The sequence below is a fragment of the Leiobunum rupestre genome, chromosome 7 (genome assembly GCF_980474605.1).
Source record: "Leiobunum rupestre chromosome 7, qqLeiRupe1.1.hap1, whole genome shotgun sequence".
NCBI classification, from domain to species: domain Eukaryota; kingdom Metazoa; phylum Arthropoda; class Arachnida; order Opiliones; family Sclerosomatidae; genus Leiobunum; species Leiobunum rupestre.
This window is the reverse complement of record NC_143390.1, coordinates 37,544,131-37,561,034: the sequence shown is the minus strand read 5'-3', so window position 1 is coordinate 37,561,034 and position 16,904 is coordinate 37,544,131. Positions and strand designations below refer to the sequence as shown.

General features: G+C 34.3%; 1 protein-coding gene across 3 annotated transcripts; it reads left to right on the top strand.

The window, feature by feature from the left end:
* Window positions 1–14,416: 14,416 nt before the first annotated feature.
* On the top strand, window positions 14,417–16,470 carry LOC149936172 (uncharacterized). 3 transcript variants are annotated; one of them, XM_090181622.1, is made up of 5 exons: window positions 14,417–14,773; window positions 14,840–14,964; window positions 15,038–15,359; window positions 15,505–15,876; window positions 15,938–16,470. In XM_090181622.1, the coding sequence occupies exons 3-5, from the start codon at window positions 15,116–15,118 to the stop codon at window positions 16,015–16,017; spliced, it is 696 nt and encodes a 231-aa protein (XP_090037748.1). In that variant the 5' UTR covers window positions 14,417–14,773; window positions 14,840–14,964; window positions 15,038–15,115; the 3' UTR covers window positions 16,018–16,470. The 3 variants fall into 3 exon arrangements, with proteins under 3 accessions (XP_090037748.1, XP_090037745.1, XP_090037744.1); XM_090181619.1 differs by having other exon boundaries at window positions 14,833–14,964; window positions 15,041–15,359; XM_090181618.1 differs by having other exon boundaries at window positions 14,833–14,964.
* The last annotated feature ends 434 nt before the right edge of the window (window positions 16,471–16,904 follow it).

Genomic DNA, 16,904 nt, shown 5'->3' with positions numbered 1-16,904 from the left:
GTACATCGAATTAAGGTTTTTTTTTTATAGATATATATAAGTCACGGACGTATCAAACGGTGCCTACGCGCCTTTGGCGCGCATATATAACCTAACCTTTGCGCGCTCCGCGCGCTTACCTTAACCGTAACCTCACCCACCCTAGCCCGAACTAATCTAATCTAAAACGTTTTTCGCATACCCTGCTATATCTCGGGGCAGAAGTAAAAAACAAAACAGTAAACTTGAACAGTAAAAAAGTTATTTTAATTTTTATTTAACGATATACAACTTTTCGGTCCGTTGAAACCTTTTCCCTTTTGTTGCTATAAAAAACGTATGCTAAATTTCGGTCGGTTGGTCCTTTTTTTTTCGGGCCGTGAGTTTTCGATCCGTTGGAACTTTTTAAATTCTAAATTTCAGAAAAATTTAAATTTACAGGGTATACATACGTATTTAGTAGAATAAGTTTTCACGTTTTTTTCAAATTTTTTTTTGTTGCCCGGTTTGTGCTAGAATCTTATTTTAAATGAAAAAGTTGCAGAGCATACTTGAAAACCAACAAATAACGTTTGTTCGATCAAAAAATACCACTTTTTCACTAAGATATCAAGGTCAAAAGAAAAATAAGTTAGCCACAGCAGGCCAAAGGGTTGTTTTCGAAAACTTAGTTAGATTAACGTTTTGAGAATAACATGTCAAAGTACTAACTTTAATCAAGTTAGTTAAATTAATTTTTTGAGTATAACAAGTCTATGTATCATACGTTAATCATTTTTACTAGGTCCAAGCAAATAGAAAGCCATGAAGAAATTTCTTCCTTTGCAGAAATTTCTGCAAGGTAGAAATATTTTGTATGCCTGTAAGCATATGTAACATAATTACTCATAAGTATGCCACTAGCTCTATTTCTTCACTTTACGGTTTGTTTCACAGATATTACATCATCCGTACCCTACGTAATATTTGACGTCATTGAATCTCAAATGCCGATAATGCCGTCGTATAATTAGCTCTACGTCTGATAAACCGACGGCCATTATTTTAGTAAACAAACCGGTTTGAACAACCAAGGCTTAGGAGCTAAAATGAACTACAATATAGTGTCAATTTCCAATAATGAAGTTCTCGGAGACTCACGTTCTAAAATAAATTTGCATTGCCAAATAAAAGAAGCAGGTTTATTGGAAAAAATAGTTGAAATTCAGGTTGAGCTTTTCTGGCGCATCGACAAGGTTCTTTGCAGATTCTTTGAGCCTAGGCCTAATACTCTTCTAGGCTTGATATGGGTTTTAATAACGCTGGTGGGATATCCCACTTTTTATTTTTATAAATTACTCATTATTTAATTTCATCCGCACTAACCGAGCGAGTTTATAAATTTCAATAAAGCAACATGGCGCTGACTAAAATTCCGACACCGAAAATTATTTCTGAATTTCGAGGTTTTCCATTGGTTTAAATAAATATGTTACTAGCCAATAGTGTGACTCCCAAATTTTCTAGGATTAATAAAAAGGTTCAAATCTAATGTAGTCCACCTTTTTACTGGTTCGTGGTGAAACAAACCTATAGTGAAGATTTTTGAATGGAATAAAGGTACAGTGGCATACTTAGGAGTAATTATGTTACATATGCTGTAAGTCTATTAAAGAATAACGTATTGGCTGCGTTCAGTAACAGTCAACGGAATCACCATAGAATGCGGTTTCTTTACTGAACGACTTTTCAAACGTCACGATGCAGACGGAGAGTCAACGAAGTAAGCGGCTGGATGAGACGGTTATTTTGTTGAGCAACGCAAACGTGACGTCACCGCTGAGCGAATTATGGCGCCGAATAGTAATTTACGAATCTTTTTCGCCGGTGAATTTTCGAATCTATTTCGCCAATTTACGAATATTTTTCGGGGTTTCGAGTTGCGCGGAAGGTTTCGAATTTTGTCGCCATAGTGTTTGTTTTGTTTATTTACAAATGTTTAAACTATTTACTCCTATCTAAAAAAGAGGGCTATAAGTCGCAAGATGACTTGGCCCTCGAATTTGTACAAAAATGTCTAAAGATAATTAAATAATTTGAATTGAATTTGAATTGACTTGGAAGGTCATTATTGTAAAATGGCTCAATTCCCACCTCCTCCTTGCCATGTAAGAAGAGGCTGCGATAATTATCAATTTCTTGTCGCCATTTCATAGTAGAATTTTCACGTACTGAACTACTCCTTCCGCGTTGAGTTTGCAAGTTCTCTCCCCACTGGTTTAAGGGGTTTTCCCCCGAGTTTTTCGGTTTCCCCTTTCCACAAAAACTTGTCGAGGTTAACGGTAACAGTTAGTGTAGGGAGCTGTTGGCTCGCGTGGAATGAAGGGCTCGCCACCACCCTCAGGGCCGGCTCAAGACATTTTTCTCACCCGGGCAAGGGGGATTTTTGGCACCCCTCTTATTTTGAGACTAAATAAAACTACCCCCCCCCCCGTAAAAACATTGCCATGTCCATGTTCTAAATTTACCTTTTTCATAACAATAAATAATCCCTATAAAGATAAAAATAATGGACATTATTATTTTTAACTCACGGGTTGTTCTTAGTAAACTTAATTCTTTTATTCCTTACATTAATTGCTTTAACAACTTAATTAAAACACTTTTTGCGGGATTTTTTAAGGCCTAAACCATATGTAACATAATAACTCATAAGTATTCCATAAAGGCATTTTCGTTAATGAAACCTTGTTCACGGGATATGACGTTAATTACGTCACTTACAATTCCGTGACGAAATAAACGTCATCAACTTTAATGATTGGAAAAGGAAGTGAGTGAGAATTCCTCGCGCGTTTCTGGCTTTGCCCATGTCAAGTTTAGTTCGTGCCTCGCGATCAAATGATTTCATTTCCATGGTAATCTTTTCAATTGCGCAAGGATTATCAGCATTTTTGAATTTTAGGGTTCGCTTTATGTATGTTCCGCGTGAAACAAGGTCTCATTGAATTTTTTTCAATGGAAATGTTATACAGAGGCATACTTATGAGTAATAATGTTACATATGCCTACACTTATGAACATTTTTAAAGCTGTCGCTTGCTTTTTTGCTTCAATGACTTCTCTTCATTTCCTTTTTTTATATAAAGAACAAGTATGCTTCTTTTTCTCGGACATCTTAATTCAATTCAACGTGACTCTAATTAATATCTATTTAACTGAAACTAATAAATGGCTTTCTGTGCGTGCGCGTAAAATAGAAGAGACTAACTGTAACCACAGACACACGACAGTTTAAATCGTACCGATAGACTGCTTTGGAACTAGGCATCGAAAACGATTTAAATGCATTTTAGAATATTAAATGCAGGTTCATAATAGCCTGAGAAACAAATAGAATTCTTGAAGATGGCTAGTTTATTTATCATAAAGCTGGATAAACGACAACGGAATAGCAAGCAAGTACATATAATATAACATATATATAATAACTGGTGACTTTACCAGGGAGTTGGGGTCCGGCTCTTGTAACCCATAAGGGTGGTGGCGCACTGGGAGATGTTAGCTCTGATCAAATGGTCCTACCTCCACCTCCAACTTCGGTCAGGTTTGAGCTGGAAACTGAGCTTCGGCTCAGGCTAACGGAGAGGGTCCGTGCAAACTGGCCACCTCGGCGGATTGGGTAACCTGCTGTGGGGTGGCGGGCCTCCGTATGAGGGCACGGGGGTCCTGTTTCCGGGCTTTTTGGAGCACACCGGGATCTACGGTGCCAGCTGTGCCGGGCTATGTGGACCACTGTGTTCGCATCGTTCCACAATAGGAGCTCTCTCCAAAGGGTATGACTCTTTACCTACGTAGGTAGGGTGTCGGCATCCACTCTTAATCCCACCGCTGTGTGCGAAGTGGGGATTGGTCCACCCATTGCTGCACCTTTTGCTGGGTTGAGTGGTTTGCGTCAAAGGTGCGACCATCATTAGTAGGGTATTACTACCCATGCTGGATTTGTCACGTATCCGGGCTTGGGGACGCTGGCGTAGGGCACTATGATGATAGGCCCCCGGTGGTATGGCCCCTGTTGCTAGGTACACCGGGCTAAAAATTCTGGCACACTTCTATTCTTGTAGTATCGCCCAACTACTTTTTCTTCTTAATATTATATACCCTGCACTCTCGGGAAAAAACGCCGTTAGAATAACAGCATTTACTGGCGTTCGCAGATGCCAGCAATAGCAGTAAATTAAACAGTGAAATAAACCTGTTAAAACAGCAGCACTTTTAACCATTATGCCGACTGTTTATATAGCGTTAGTTACCGGTTTAAGAACAGTTCAGTTGCAGATTTTGACCATTATGCCGACTGTTTATATAGCGTTAGTTACCTTTTTAAGACAGTTCAGTGGCATATTTTTAACCATTATGCCGACTGTTTATATAGCGTTAGTTACCGTTTTAATAACTCTTTTTTGCAGATTTTTAACCAGTATACCGTCTGTTTACATAGCATCAGTTACTGTTTTAAGAACAGTTCAGTGGCATATTTTTAACCATTATGCCGACTGTTTATATAGCGTTAGTTACCGTTTTAAAAACGGTTCAGTGGCATATTTTTAACCATTATGCCGACTGTTTATATAGCGTTAGTTACCGTTTTAAAAACGGTTCAGTGGCATAGTTTTAACCATTATGCCGACTGTTTATATAGCGTTAGTTACCGTTTTAAAAACAGTTCAGTGGCATATTTTAACCATTATGCCGACTGTTTATATAGCGTTAGTTACTGTTTTAAGAACAGTTCAGTGGCATAGTTTTAACCATTATGCCGACTGTTTATATATCATTAGTTACCGTTTTAAAAATAGCCTATTGGCATAGTTTTAACCCCTATTTTGACTGTTTTTATAGCGTTAGTTACCGTTTTAAAAACAGTCCGTTGGCATAGTTTTAACCATTATGCCGACTGTTTTTATAACGTAAATTACTGTTTTAAAAACAGTCCATTCGCATAGTTTTAACCATTATGCTGACTAAGTATAAAGCGTTAGTTACGGTTATAAACCATTATGCTGTCTGTCATTATAACTGATTTTAAAACAGAAATTAACGTTATTTCTTAGTAATTATTTAAATTTTCCGAAACGGTTTGCTGACGGATTTGTAGCAGTGCCTCTACGGTTATTGCACTTTTGGTCTTTGTTTCATAAATCTGAGGATCCCTGTATTACCTTTGACGTTCATTTCATAAGCATTCCCATGACTATCACTTAAAATCTTTCGTTGGGAAGTGTTTCACTTGATTTGTTTCTCCGTTGTTTATATACTCTGAAACTACAGTCTTTAATAAGTTAATTCACTTACTATCTAAGAAAAAACTGTTTGTGAAAACTTCATTTGATGTTGTTTATTTTGCCCTTTAAATTTGTACATTAAGCTATAGTAGAAGGAAAGTAAGGTCGACACTCCGATCCCAGGTTCAGGTTTAGGTTCGGGATCGAGACCCGGGATTTAAGGGGTGAAATGGGGGTAAAATCGTCGAAAAGTCAATGTATTTATGATATTTCTCGCGACGATTGGTTTTTTCGTATATCAACATACTATGTTCAGGCCAACTTGTTCATTTATCTCCGCTAATCTTGAAAGACACTTGAACGTAAATCTTATCGCGTTTTATCGTACGGAATAAGTTGAAATGATGTAAAAAGTGATAACCTAGGCGGCGCGTGCGCGGATTCCCCGGGGGACGCGGTTAATTTGAATTTAAGAGTGTTTTGACTTCATGGAATATGGGACGCGGTTAACGTGCGCGGATTGGGGCGCGGTTAATTTGAATTTAAGACATGGATTTGAGTGTTTTGACGTCATGGAATATTCGTTGTTAAAATGACGTAGAATGGAAATATTTTTAAACTTCATTTTAATATTATTAGCACGTAAGTTTTAAATTTGATTATCATATTTTTATACCTATATTTACATATTGAAATTGTTACGCATACATGGTTCCCATTTAATATTGGGATATATATATATAGTAATAAATACATAGAAAAATACTATAAAAGTTCAAAACGTATAAAGAGTCCTTCAAAGTACTTTAAAAGGATTTTATTTACGAACTAAATCCATATTTTTTTTCAAACTTAGAAGTTAGTTTGTATGAAATACTTTCTAATACCTGAAAAATGGACTTTAGAGTGGATAATTTAGTATTTTTTCAATCCTTATACCTATATTTACATATTGGAATTGTTACAAAAGGTTCTTTTAAACGTAACTTAGTACATTAATTTATTTTGGAAGTTCAAAACGTATTAAGAGCCCTTCAGAGTACTATAAAAGGATTTCATTTACAAACTAAATTAATATTTTCTTCAAACTTTCAATTCGTTATAATTTGAATTTAAATGAAAACATCATGGATTATAGGTGCGTAATCTACTATTAGACCGAACGGATTAAAAAATACTTAAAGTAAGTGGTTTTACTGATAAACTCTAAAGGAATTTAACTTTAAAGGGTATCTTAGATTATTGTTTTTAATTTTATTCAAGTTCAAAACGTATAAAGAGTCCTTCAAAGTACTTTAAAAGGATTTTATTTACGAACTAAATCCATATTTTAGAAGTTAGTTTGTATGAAATACTTACTAATACCTGAAAAATTGACTTTAGAGTTGATAATATTTGTAAATATCATTTGAAACTAATAATTTTCACGCTTTATTTAAGTCAAGCAATTACATTTTTAAAAATGAAAGAAGTTAAACAATATAAAAATTTGTAAATATTGTAAATATTTTTAGGTAATAAAGAAATTAAGAAATGTTTTAATTAAAATATCTTTCATTTTCTACTACATTTTTAAAAATGAAAGAAGTTTAACAATATAATTATTCTAATATAATTTCAAATTCAGGTATTATTTAAAGTACAAATGCATAATTTAGTGAAGCAATTCTTATTTAAATACTTTTATTTAATTAATTTGTGTATCTGAAATGTATTTATTGAAAAATAAGTGGGTTTTACTATTTATCACGGTTATTTTTATATATATATATATATTGGAATTGTTACAAAAGGTTCTTTTAAACGTAACTTAGTACATTAATTTATTTTAGAAGTTCAAAACGTTCAAACGTATAAAGAGTCCTTCAAAGTACTTTAAAAGTATTTTTTATTCACTATATAATCCATTTTTTTTCAAACTTAGAAGTTAGTTTGTATGAAATACTTTCTAATACCTGAAAAATGGACTTTAGAGTGGATAATTAAGTATTTTTTCAATCCTTTTACCTATATTTACATATTGGAATTGTTACAAAAGGTTCTTTTAAACGTAACTTAGTACATTAATTTATTTTGGAAGTTCAAAACGTATTAAGAGCCCTTCAGAGTACTATAAAAGGATTTCATTTACAAACTAAATTAATATTTTCTTCAAACTTTCAATTCGTTATAATTTGAATTTAAATGAAAACATCATGGATTATAGGTGCGTAATCTACTATTAGACCGAACGGATTAAAAAAGTACTTAAAGTAAGTGGTTTTACTGATAAACTCTAAAGGAATTTTGGAATTTTCTAGAATAGCAAAGTAAAACTAAAACGTAAACCAAGTTTAAAACGAAACTAATAACTGGGAGAAAGGTTGAAATAAGTAATTTTTTTTTTATTTTTCGTTTTTTAATTTTTGAGTTCCCTATATTATTATAAACTAAATTAAATATAATTTTTGAAAATTTGTGATAAAAGATCTGCTCCTTCGTGTTTTACATATATTTAAAAACTCGAGATTTTAATGAATTGTTTTCAAAGCATGAAAAATATAGCAGATCCTTTGATTTTAATTGTAGTTAGTAGTTACTTAAAAAAAAAGTCGCTAGCTGACTTGGAGCTGGTGTAGTTAAATTTTAAAAATGTGTATTTTACATTTTGTTTGTAAAAGTTTTTTTTGAAAAAGTTTAGTATTATAGTTTAAATTTATTAAATAAAATAAAATATAAATTATACATTTGGTTTAGTATTTTACTATTGCAAGTAAAATTAACAGTAATTTCAATTACTTTTTTAGTTTTTTTTTGACAAATATGCAAACTATTTAGTTATTTCAAATACAAATACGTTGAATTATTTGGTATTCGAAATACTATTGGTTAGTTTTTATATCTTTAATTTTATTGTGTACTAAGTTACGTTTAAAAGAACCTTTTGTAAAAATTCCAATATGTAAATATAGGTATAAGGATTGAAAAAATACTAAATTATCCACTCTAAAGTCCATTTTTCAGGTATTAGTAAGTATTTCATACAAACTAACTTCTAAGTTTGAAAAAAAAAATATGGATTTAGTTCGTAAATAAAATCCTTTTAAAGTACTTTGAAGGACTCTTTATACGTTTTGAACTTTTATAGTATTTTTCTATGTATTTATTATTATATACATATCCCAATATTAAAAGGGAACCATGTATGCGTAACAATTTCAATATGTAAATATAGGTATAAAAATATGATAATCAAATTTAAAACTTACGTGCTAATAATATTCAAATTAAGTTTAAAAATATTTCCATTCTACGTCATTTTAACAACGAATATTCCATGACGTCAAAACACTCTTAAATTCAAATTAACCGCGCCCCAATCCGCGCACGTTAACCGCGTCCCATATTCCATGACGTCAAAACACTCTTAAATTCAAATTAACTGCGTCCCCCGGGGAATCCGAGCACGCGCCGCCTAGGTTATCACTTTTTACATCATTTCAACTTATTCCGTACGATAAAACGCGATAAGATATACGTTCAAGTGTCTTTCAAGATAAGCGGAGATAAATGAACAAGTTGGCCTGAACCTAGTATGTTGATATACGAAAAAACCAATCGTCGCGAGAAATATCATAAATACATTGACTTTTCGACGATTTTACCCCCATTTCACCCCTTAAATCCCGGATCTCGATCCCGAACCTAAACCTGAACCTGGGATCGGAGTGTCGACCTTACTTTCCTTCTACTAGCTATTTCAAAATAAGGAAAAAAATCATAGAAAAATTATATGAATATCACAAATACAATTTCAACTACGGCAAATATTTTTATTTTCAAGTCTAGGCCTTTCCTTAAAACCAGTTAAAAAAATAATTTTATTTAAATTTAATTTTTTAATCTTCTTCACCTTCGACATCACTGTAAAGAAACAATTGTCAAAAAATGGTATTTTCAAGAAAAACAGCCGACGTATTTGTTAAATCTCACCTCACGTTGGACCAGTCATAGTTTGCTATTTTATTAATTAATGATAGCACTTTTGGGTTTGTCGGTGGAGGCTTTTTACTACCCTTTTTGTCCGATGGATTGATTTTTGCAGCGTACCTTAATTTAAAAAGATCATAATGATTAATACGTATTAAAAGTGATAGTTCCACAAAACCTTTAAAACTGAACCAAGAGTAATTTGAAGGGAATAGAACCTCGGGTATCAGCGAATCAGCTAAGCTACTACCCAAGTTATCACTAAAGATTTAAGTCAAATTGCCTTTGACATATAAAACCGCACTAGAATACTTAATTTAGAAGTTTTGACTTAAAATATTTATTTAAAATGAATTAAAACCGTTCTTCAAGTTGTTCTTTTCCCAATGACATAGAGGGTTAAAACGAGGGGCAGATCACTCCCATGATTAAATCTGCCCTCTTGGCCGATTAAATCCGATATAATTTTATGTTTGTAGCTTTGGCTATATAAAATTTAAACCGATTAAATTAAAAATCTGTAGCTTTGGCTGTATAAAATTTAAACCGATTAAATTAAAAATCTGTAGCTTTGGCTGTATAAAATTTAATCGTGAATAAATTTTGAACTTTGATTATTTCTTCACTCTGCGAAGGAGTGAACTACCCCTAGGGTAAAGAGAAAGATATTAATGAGAAGCTTTACCTCTGTAAAAAATCGAGAGTACATGAGCACTCTTCTGGGTACTCTATGTTTGTCATATAATATAACGAAAAAAAAGCACTCAGTGCTTGTATGAAATTCACGCCATTTATGTGATCATTCACAATATGCCCATCAAACATGAACATCAACAATTTCGCATCCGAAAGGTTACCTAAGGAAGATACTAAAATTATTTATATACTATAATATATAGTTATTCATCTAAAATGTTTTTAAACATCTTCATTAAAAATTCCACATAAAATCACGCCCGGTGCTACAATAGGAGCCAAAAGGCTCGGCGCTCCGAAAATCCAAAAATAGAATCAGAAATTCTATTTTTCATCCATTTGTCAAGTATACAGAATGTTTGAAAATTCAGTATAGAAAATTAAAGGAAGAAAGAATTGGACACGCGCTACTTTTAAAACTTAGCCAAAAGACGTGTAAACGTTGGCTGCCACCAATAGGAAAGCCGTTTTTAGGGGAGAAAGAAAATGGGTAACTACAAAAGAGCCGGGCTAGGCTCGCCTTTGCTTCCGGTCTCCAATAGACAGGGAGGTTTCGTGTCAAACCGTTTCTCTTTGAGCTTACTTTTACTGTACTAAATTTTTGCCCCCTTCTTAACCACCCTCGTAACATTCACAAACTTCGACCCCTTTAACGAATTTTTGGCGACGCCAATGCCGGCCCTACACCCGATATTCTTGAGATCGCCGCCCCTGATTTTCTCACCCGTTGTGCCTTCTAGTATCCAGCTCGGGCCTGCTTATAATATCAAGGATTAATTTCAGCACCTAAGAATATATGATAACTTAGAGCCTGTACCCCACTCACGTGTATTTTATAGCGAAAGTTCGTCAGTACTTGAACCCCCGCCCTCCTTGACCAATTTCTGGCTACGTCCAGTGGCGTAGTGAGGTTATTTGGCGCCCAGGGCAAAACCCAAATTTGCGCCCCCCCCCCGTATGCCCTAGCAATAATTTAAATATATAATCCAATATTCGTTTTAATACTTTGGGCGCCTTTTTGGCGCCCCCTGACAAACGGCACCGGGGCGGATGCACCCCCTGCCCCCCCCTCGCTACGCCTCTGGCTACGTCACTGTGTCGCCTCGGCCCACCAAAAACTTTTCGCCACACCCCAGATTCTAATATCATTAACATTATAATATTAAATGTAATTAAAATTCACTTACCACAATTGATCAAAATGTAAACTGTATCCACGATGAAAGTCAATGCTTTGTCGGATGATTCACGGATAATCACTTGTACTTCGCAACGCGGAATATATATTACACAAATATTTGTTTGTTCCTATAAAATTATGAACGAGGGTTATTTATTTTGGGATGTGAGCCAACGGCCAAGCGGCTACTCAACGTAAACGCCACATCGCTAATGCGCACTGAAGAAGCGTAAAAAATCTGATTTTCTTATCTATTTCGTAAAGTCGCGGGATAGCTTCAATATACCTACCTAAAAGTAAAAAATAACCGTCATTTTCACTGCACGCTATATAAATATTTTTCGTACAAGCCTTAAATTAACTGTAAATTTTATTTTTGGCGAACAGATTTATGCTAGTTTTCCACTAGCGTTCGTTCCATTTCTTTGTTTTTTTTTTACGGCCGAAAAACAAATGCACTTGTCAAAGTTAGGTTGCAGCCGATAAATACGTTAGTGTAAACCAAGCTTTAAGGCCCATTTTCATGCTCGCTGGTAGCGGATAAAAATAATCAAAATTCGCATCCGCCACTCGCAAGCGTGAAAATAAAGCTAAAATATCTGTTTGAAACAGATCGACGCGGAAAGTGAAAAAGTGTGTAGTGGAAGCGGATTTTGTTGATTTTTACCCGCTACCAGCGAGCATGAAAATGGGGCTTAAGAGTGTTGTCCGAGCCGGGAGTGTGGCGAACTCCTGTAATCCCAGAATGTGGAAGGCCGCGTGAGGACGACCGCTCACCACTTATCGCGTGGTTGTCAGACTTCCGCCTCAGGTGTTCTGTCCGACTGTCCATATCCCCCCGTTGGCGTAGCCCGGACAATTATCTCATCCGTGTTTATTCACATATTCTGATTAATCACAGTTATTGGTGTCTAAGGCTTTTAGAGCCGATACCGCGGTGTGTGATTGGACGACCCCCTGACGTTTTACGGAATGAGGAAACATCTGGATTAAATTTTGAAAATACATTTAAATTTTACGTGACAAAATTTGACACAAAACCTTTGAATGAGTAGGCCGATTACTTGTTAAACGACTTTTACGAACAGAACACACGGTTTTTTAACATCATTATTAATACGGCCGGTAACAGAGTATCTGCAGTCGTGTTGCTAGGATATTTGGCACCCTGGGTAAAATACTACAATTCAAGCCACGTCCCTAGCTTCCCGAATTGCGCAGCCACGAAAACTAATCATTATCAGTTACTATTGGGCGTCTTCTAGAATCCGATGGCCGGGGCGTCTGCCCCTACCCTCCTCGCTACGCCACTGTGTATTTGACGTATAAATGTCAAGTTTTGAAAATAGATAGAGCTAGATAAGATTTGAGTGTTGGTTCGAGCGATGAATTTCTTGATATAGTAACGAGTTAACGGCTGACGAACGACCTCGGTCCGAAAGCTCCAAGAAATAAATAAATATTTTTAACCATGAAGTATCAGTTCCTTTGATATTTTATTTTGTAAGTTTAAATTAACCATGGATCGGAAATTAAACATTTATAATTCTTGATATAGTTTCTGTGTATATTGTTGTTTATGCTTATAGTTTATCGCGGAGGAAAGATGAGGTGGGTAGAGTAAATCTAGGTCGTCCAGTGGTGTAAAAAAGGTCCTCGCAGACCATGCAAAGCAGGTGGGCCCCAGGGCTTAAGGGGGTCCCTATATTTTTATCAAATAATATGCTAGTTACCGACTAAAACACTGAAAAGAATTTCTCGCGAGAAGGTAGGTGGCTTCTACATCTACTTTAAAAATATATAGCTTTAAAAAATAACTGGCAGGTTTAAGTTCAGATCACGTTGATGCGCAGTATATCATAAAACAGAGAGTCGCCTACAAAAAGAAGCTACTTTCATCTGTTGTTGACTGGAAATTTGAATTAAATTGGAGCTTGATTCTTTACGAAATAATTCTAGGTTCACGTAAATTTCTATCATACCAAACATTTAGGTTTAATACGTTAAAAGAGAGGGGGTAAAATTTCTAGGAATATGGTATACGTAGCTCAAGATTAAGATGTTACGTACATCTGAGTACACACAATCTCAATTTTTAAGTACATCTTCCATATTTTAGTTCAATTTCAAGTCATTAACTACTGTGTACATACATTAAATAGATCTTGCATGTGAAATTAAATCTTGAATAACATTTGCAATCATACTATAATATACAATTGCAAGACAATTATCACCACGTGTACTAAACCTTCCTGTACATAAATCACAACAAATATTTAAAACACCCAGTACCATTAATTATGAGCAAGTTTTAATCACCCTCTACATCAATTATGATAAATATTTTATTCACACTGTAAATAAATATGGGCAATATTTAAATCACCCGGTACATTAACTATGAGCAATATTTTATTTAACCTGTATATTAATTGTTAGTATTGTTAGTAACACTTTAATCACTCTGTACACTTACTTAGAACACAATAACTATGTACGAAAATCATCTACCTAAAAAACGCATATCGCATAGAAAAAACGTAAAATGTACCAAGAACCGATAGACGCGAATGAGAACGACCAAACGTAGCCTTGGGCTTTAGTGGCGAGACCGACTACTTATTTTAGAAAACCTCGCCTACTTCAACTTTTCTGTCGCCCTCTATTGACTGATATCGGAACTAATTGTCACGTGATTGTACATGAAAATGGCGGGTGTAGAAGGAAGTACAGATTGTTTTCAAACTTCAGCTTCGCTCCAAATTTAGAGAAATTATTATTAGGAAAGCAATTATTAATTCCGGATTAACAGATCTCAAGAAAAACGGTTAGTTATTCATTAGTAATTACGATGACTGAGGAATATTATTTTCCAATTGTGCCATCACCAAAGAAGTTGTCAACTGCTATGCAGGTAAATGATACTAAAATAAAGCTTAAGCGATTTACGATATTATTTCAAAATATTAATTCCTGATTTTTATTGATACTGATTAATTATACTCTAAATAGAGTAAAAAATTTAAAATCTATTAATAAATAGGCCTATTGATACGAGCACAAACGTTTTTCAAACGCTTCATAGTTTAAAAAATTCAAAAGCATGCGCCAGTTGATACTTTCGCAGCGCCATCTCCGGACTAGCAGCATGTTAGAAGTTTATTGGCGAACTCGCTTGAGATGAGAGGTGTAATTGTTGACTTGTGCGCTTAATTTTCTATTAAAAATTAATGGAAAAATCATTGAAATCTTGAGAAATACATTAAATCGAAACTAACAAAGTAAGTTTTTAGTTCCACATCGAGATATATATATCGAAGTGGGACTATTCGCTAGCGAAACGGGTATAGGTGGCGCTGCCGTCGCTACCCCTGCAGCTTGGTTTTCCAGCGTATAGTGGTGATCCAAATCAAAACAAATCCAAGAAATATGGCGGTTCACATTAACGCTAGAGGTGGGAGAAGTTGTGCGGTCCCTTTTTGCAATAATACTGCGCTTAAAAAACGTAAAACTGAAGAAAATAGTTAAGAACCAAAGCCAGGATTATCATTTCATAAATTCCCAAGTTGTAAGAAACTTTTAAATGTATGGTTAACAAAGATAAAGTCGGGGAAAAGGCCTAGTAAGTGGGCTCAGATTTGTAGCGCCCATTTTACAGCTGATGACTTCTTGGAAAGAAATGGTGAGATGCAAATAATATTAATTTTTTTAAAATAAATTAATCGAAAAACTCATCAATAGATGGTAGATCTGTAAGAAGACGTTTGAAATGTAACGCCATTCCCTCCCAAAAATTGCCATGTAAGCCAATTAAAGAATCAACCGAAGTTAGATTAAAAGAACGAGCTCAACGTTACGTAAAGCGTTCTAAAGGTATTCTTATTTTATGGTAAACTTTTGTGAAATAATAAATAGAATAATAACACAAATTTAATTTTAAATCAAGCAGTTCTATGTTCAACATCACCAATAACAGATTCCATTGCTCCAAAAGTTGTTAAAAGCGCAAGTGAACCAGCTCCGGATGATAAAGTTTTTGTCATTATCAAACTTAGCTATGCTATCTGAAGTAACAACTGAAGCTCAAGGAAAGGACCAATCTCACAAACCATCTAGAGTAATAAATGCGTCTATTGGTGTTCAAGTTTATTTGGACCATGGAAAGTATTTTGCTGGGTCAAGAGTTGGAATTTCAAGCAATGGAATGAAAAATGCTGATTTTGTGTCTCTTACTGGCATTGGGAAAGAACTATTTGAAAGCCTTTCAAGTGAGGTTTTAGGGCTTGAAAACCAGAGCAAGCTCTAATTTTCTAATGCCTGTGAAATATAGGGTGCTGTTAACCCTAATGAAGCTTAAGTCAAATTTGACATTTGACGCTTTGGCTTCATTATTTGTCATTTCGAATCGAACAGTTTCAACATATTTCAAAAGAACCCTTTGTGCCCTTGCTGAAGTTTTGAAGAAATTTATCTTTTGGCCGGATATGGAAAATATCAGAAGTAACTTTCCTAAATGTTTTAAAGAGTTTAATAATACTCGCATTGTGTTGGACTGCTCAGAAGTACCTATGATGAAGCCCAACACATTTCACGACAGAGTGGCAACCTACATCCATTATAAAGGAACTAACACAATAAAAATTCTCATTGGAATTTCACCTTCTGGCATGATCACGCTCGTTAGCGACCCCTGGGGTGGAAAAGTAAGCGACAAGGAAGTCACCATTGAGAGTGGGGTCATAAATCTTTGTGAACAATTTATTGATGGAATTATGGTTGACAAAGGTATGCATAAAAGTGTAATATGCTAAAAAAATATTTTAAAACTCATTCAACTTAAATTTAGGCTTCCTTATTGAAGATGAATGTGCGGCCAATGGCATAGCTCTACACATCCCTCCATTTTTGAGAAAAATAACAGTTTAGTAAGGAAGAAAGTGTAAAAAATCAAAAAAATTGCATCAGCTCGTGTTCACGTGGAGATAGCCATTCAAAGAATCAAATTATTTAAAATTTTAAATGATAAATTTGACCTTGATTTAGTTCCCTACTGTGACGAAATTCTGAAGGTCATATGTGGATTAGTAAATTTACTAAAACCAATTCTAGCAGATGATAAATTTGATGACTAAGTTTAAATCTTATTTAATGACGATGATGATTATTTTATTAATTTTTATCAAATAAGTTTAAAAATCTTTTATTATAAATAAGACTTCAAGTAAAAATTCATTTATAACATTAATTGATCAAATTCATTTTACTTTTCTTATATAATACTAATTGGCACAGTACAAAATAGGAACTTTTTTGTTTTAAAAATCACTTACTCTTGACTAGTAATGGTAAATATAATTTGAAATAAAAATTGCACAATTTGACTATGTTTTGTTTCAAATAATCTTCGTCTCTTTGAATATCAATTAAAAGATAGCCCTTGGGAGAATACAAGAAAAATGAGCATGTTTTTATGTTTAACACATAAAGGCCAAGCTGAATTTGTGCATAGTAGCTTCTACAATCGTTAGTTGGTAAATAAATTCCGTCTTTTCCAATTTTCAAGAAGTTAAATTTGTTTTGAGCGACAGCATCTTCAATTGATATTTTCTTCTTAATCTCGAGTAATTTTATCTCTCCATTTTCCATGTATAATCCATCTGGACTAAAAGCTAGAAATGGATTATTTAAGTTAATTAAGAGGCCATATTCCAATACTTGTACTTTTTTAAGCCACGAAAATTTGGCCCGAGCAACTTTCTCCATTTTGTTCCCATTTTGATCCTTTTGGGCTTTCTCTAAACATCCGTTCTCCT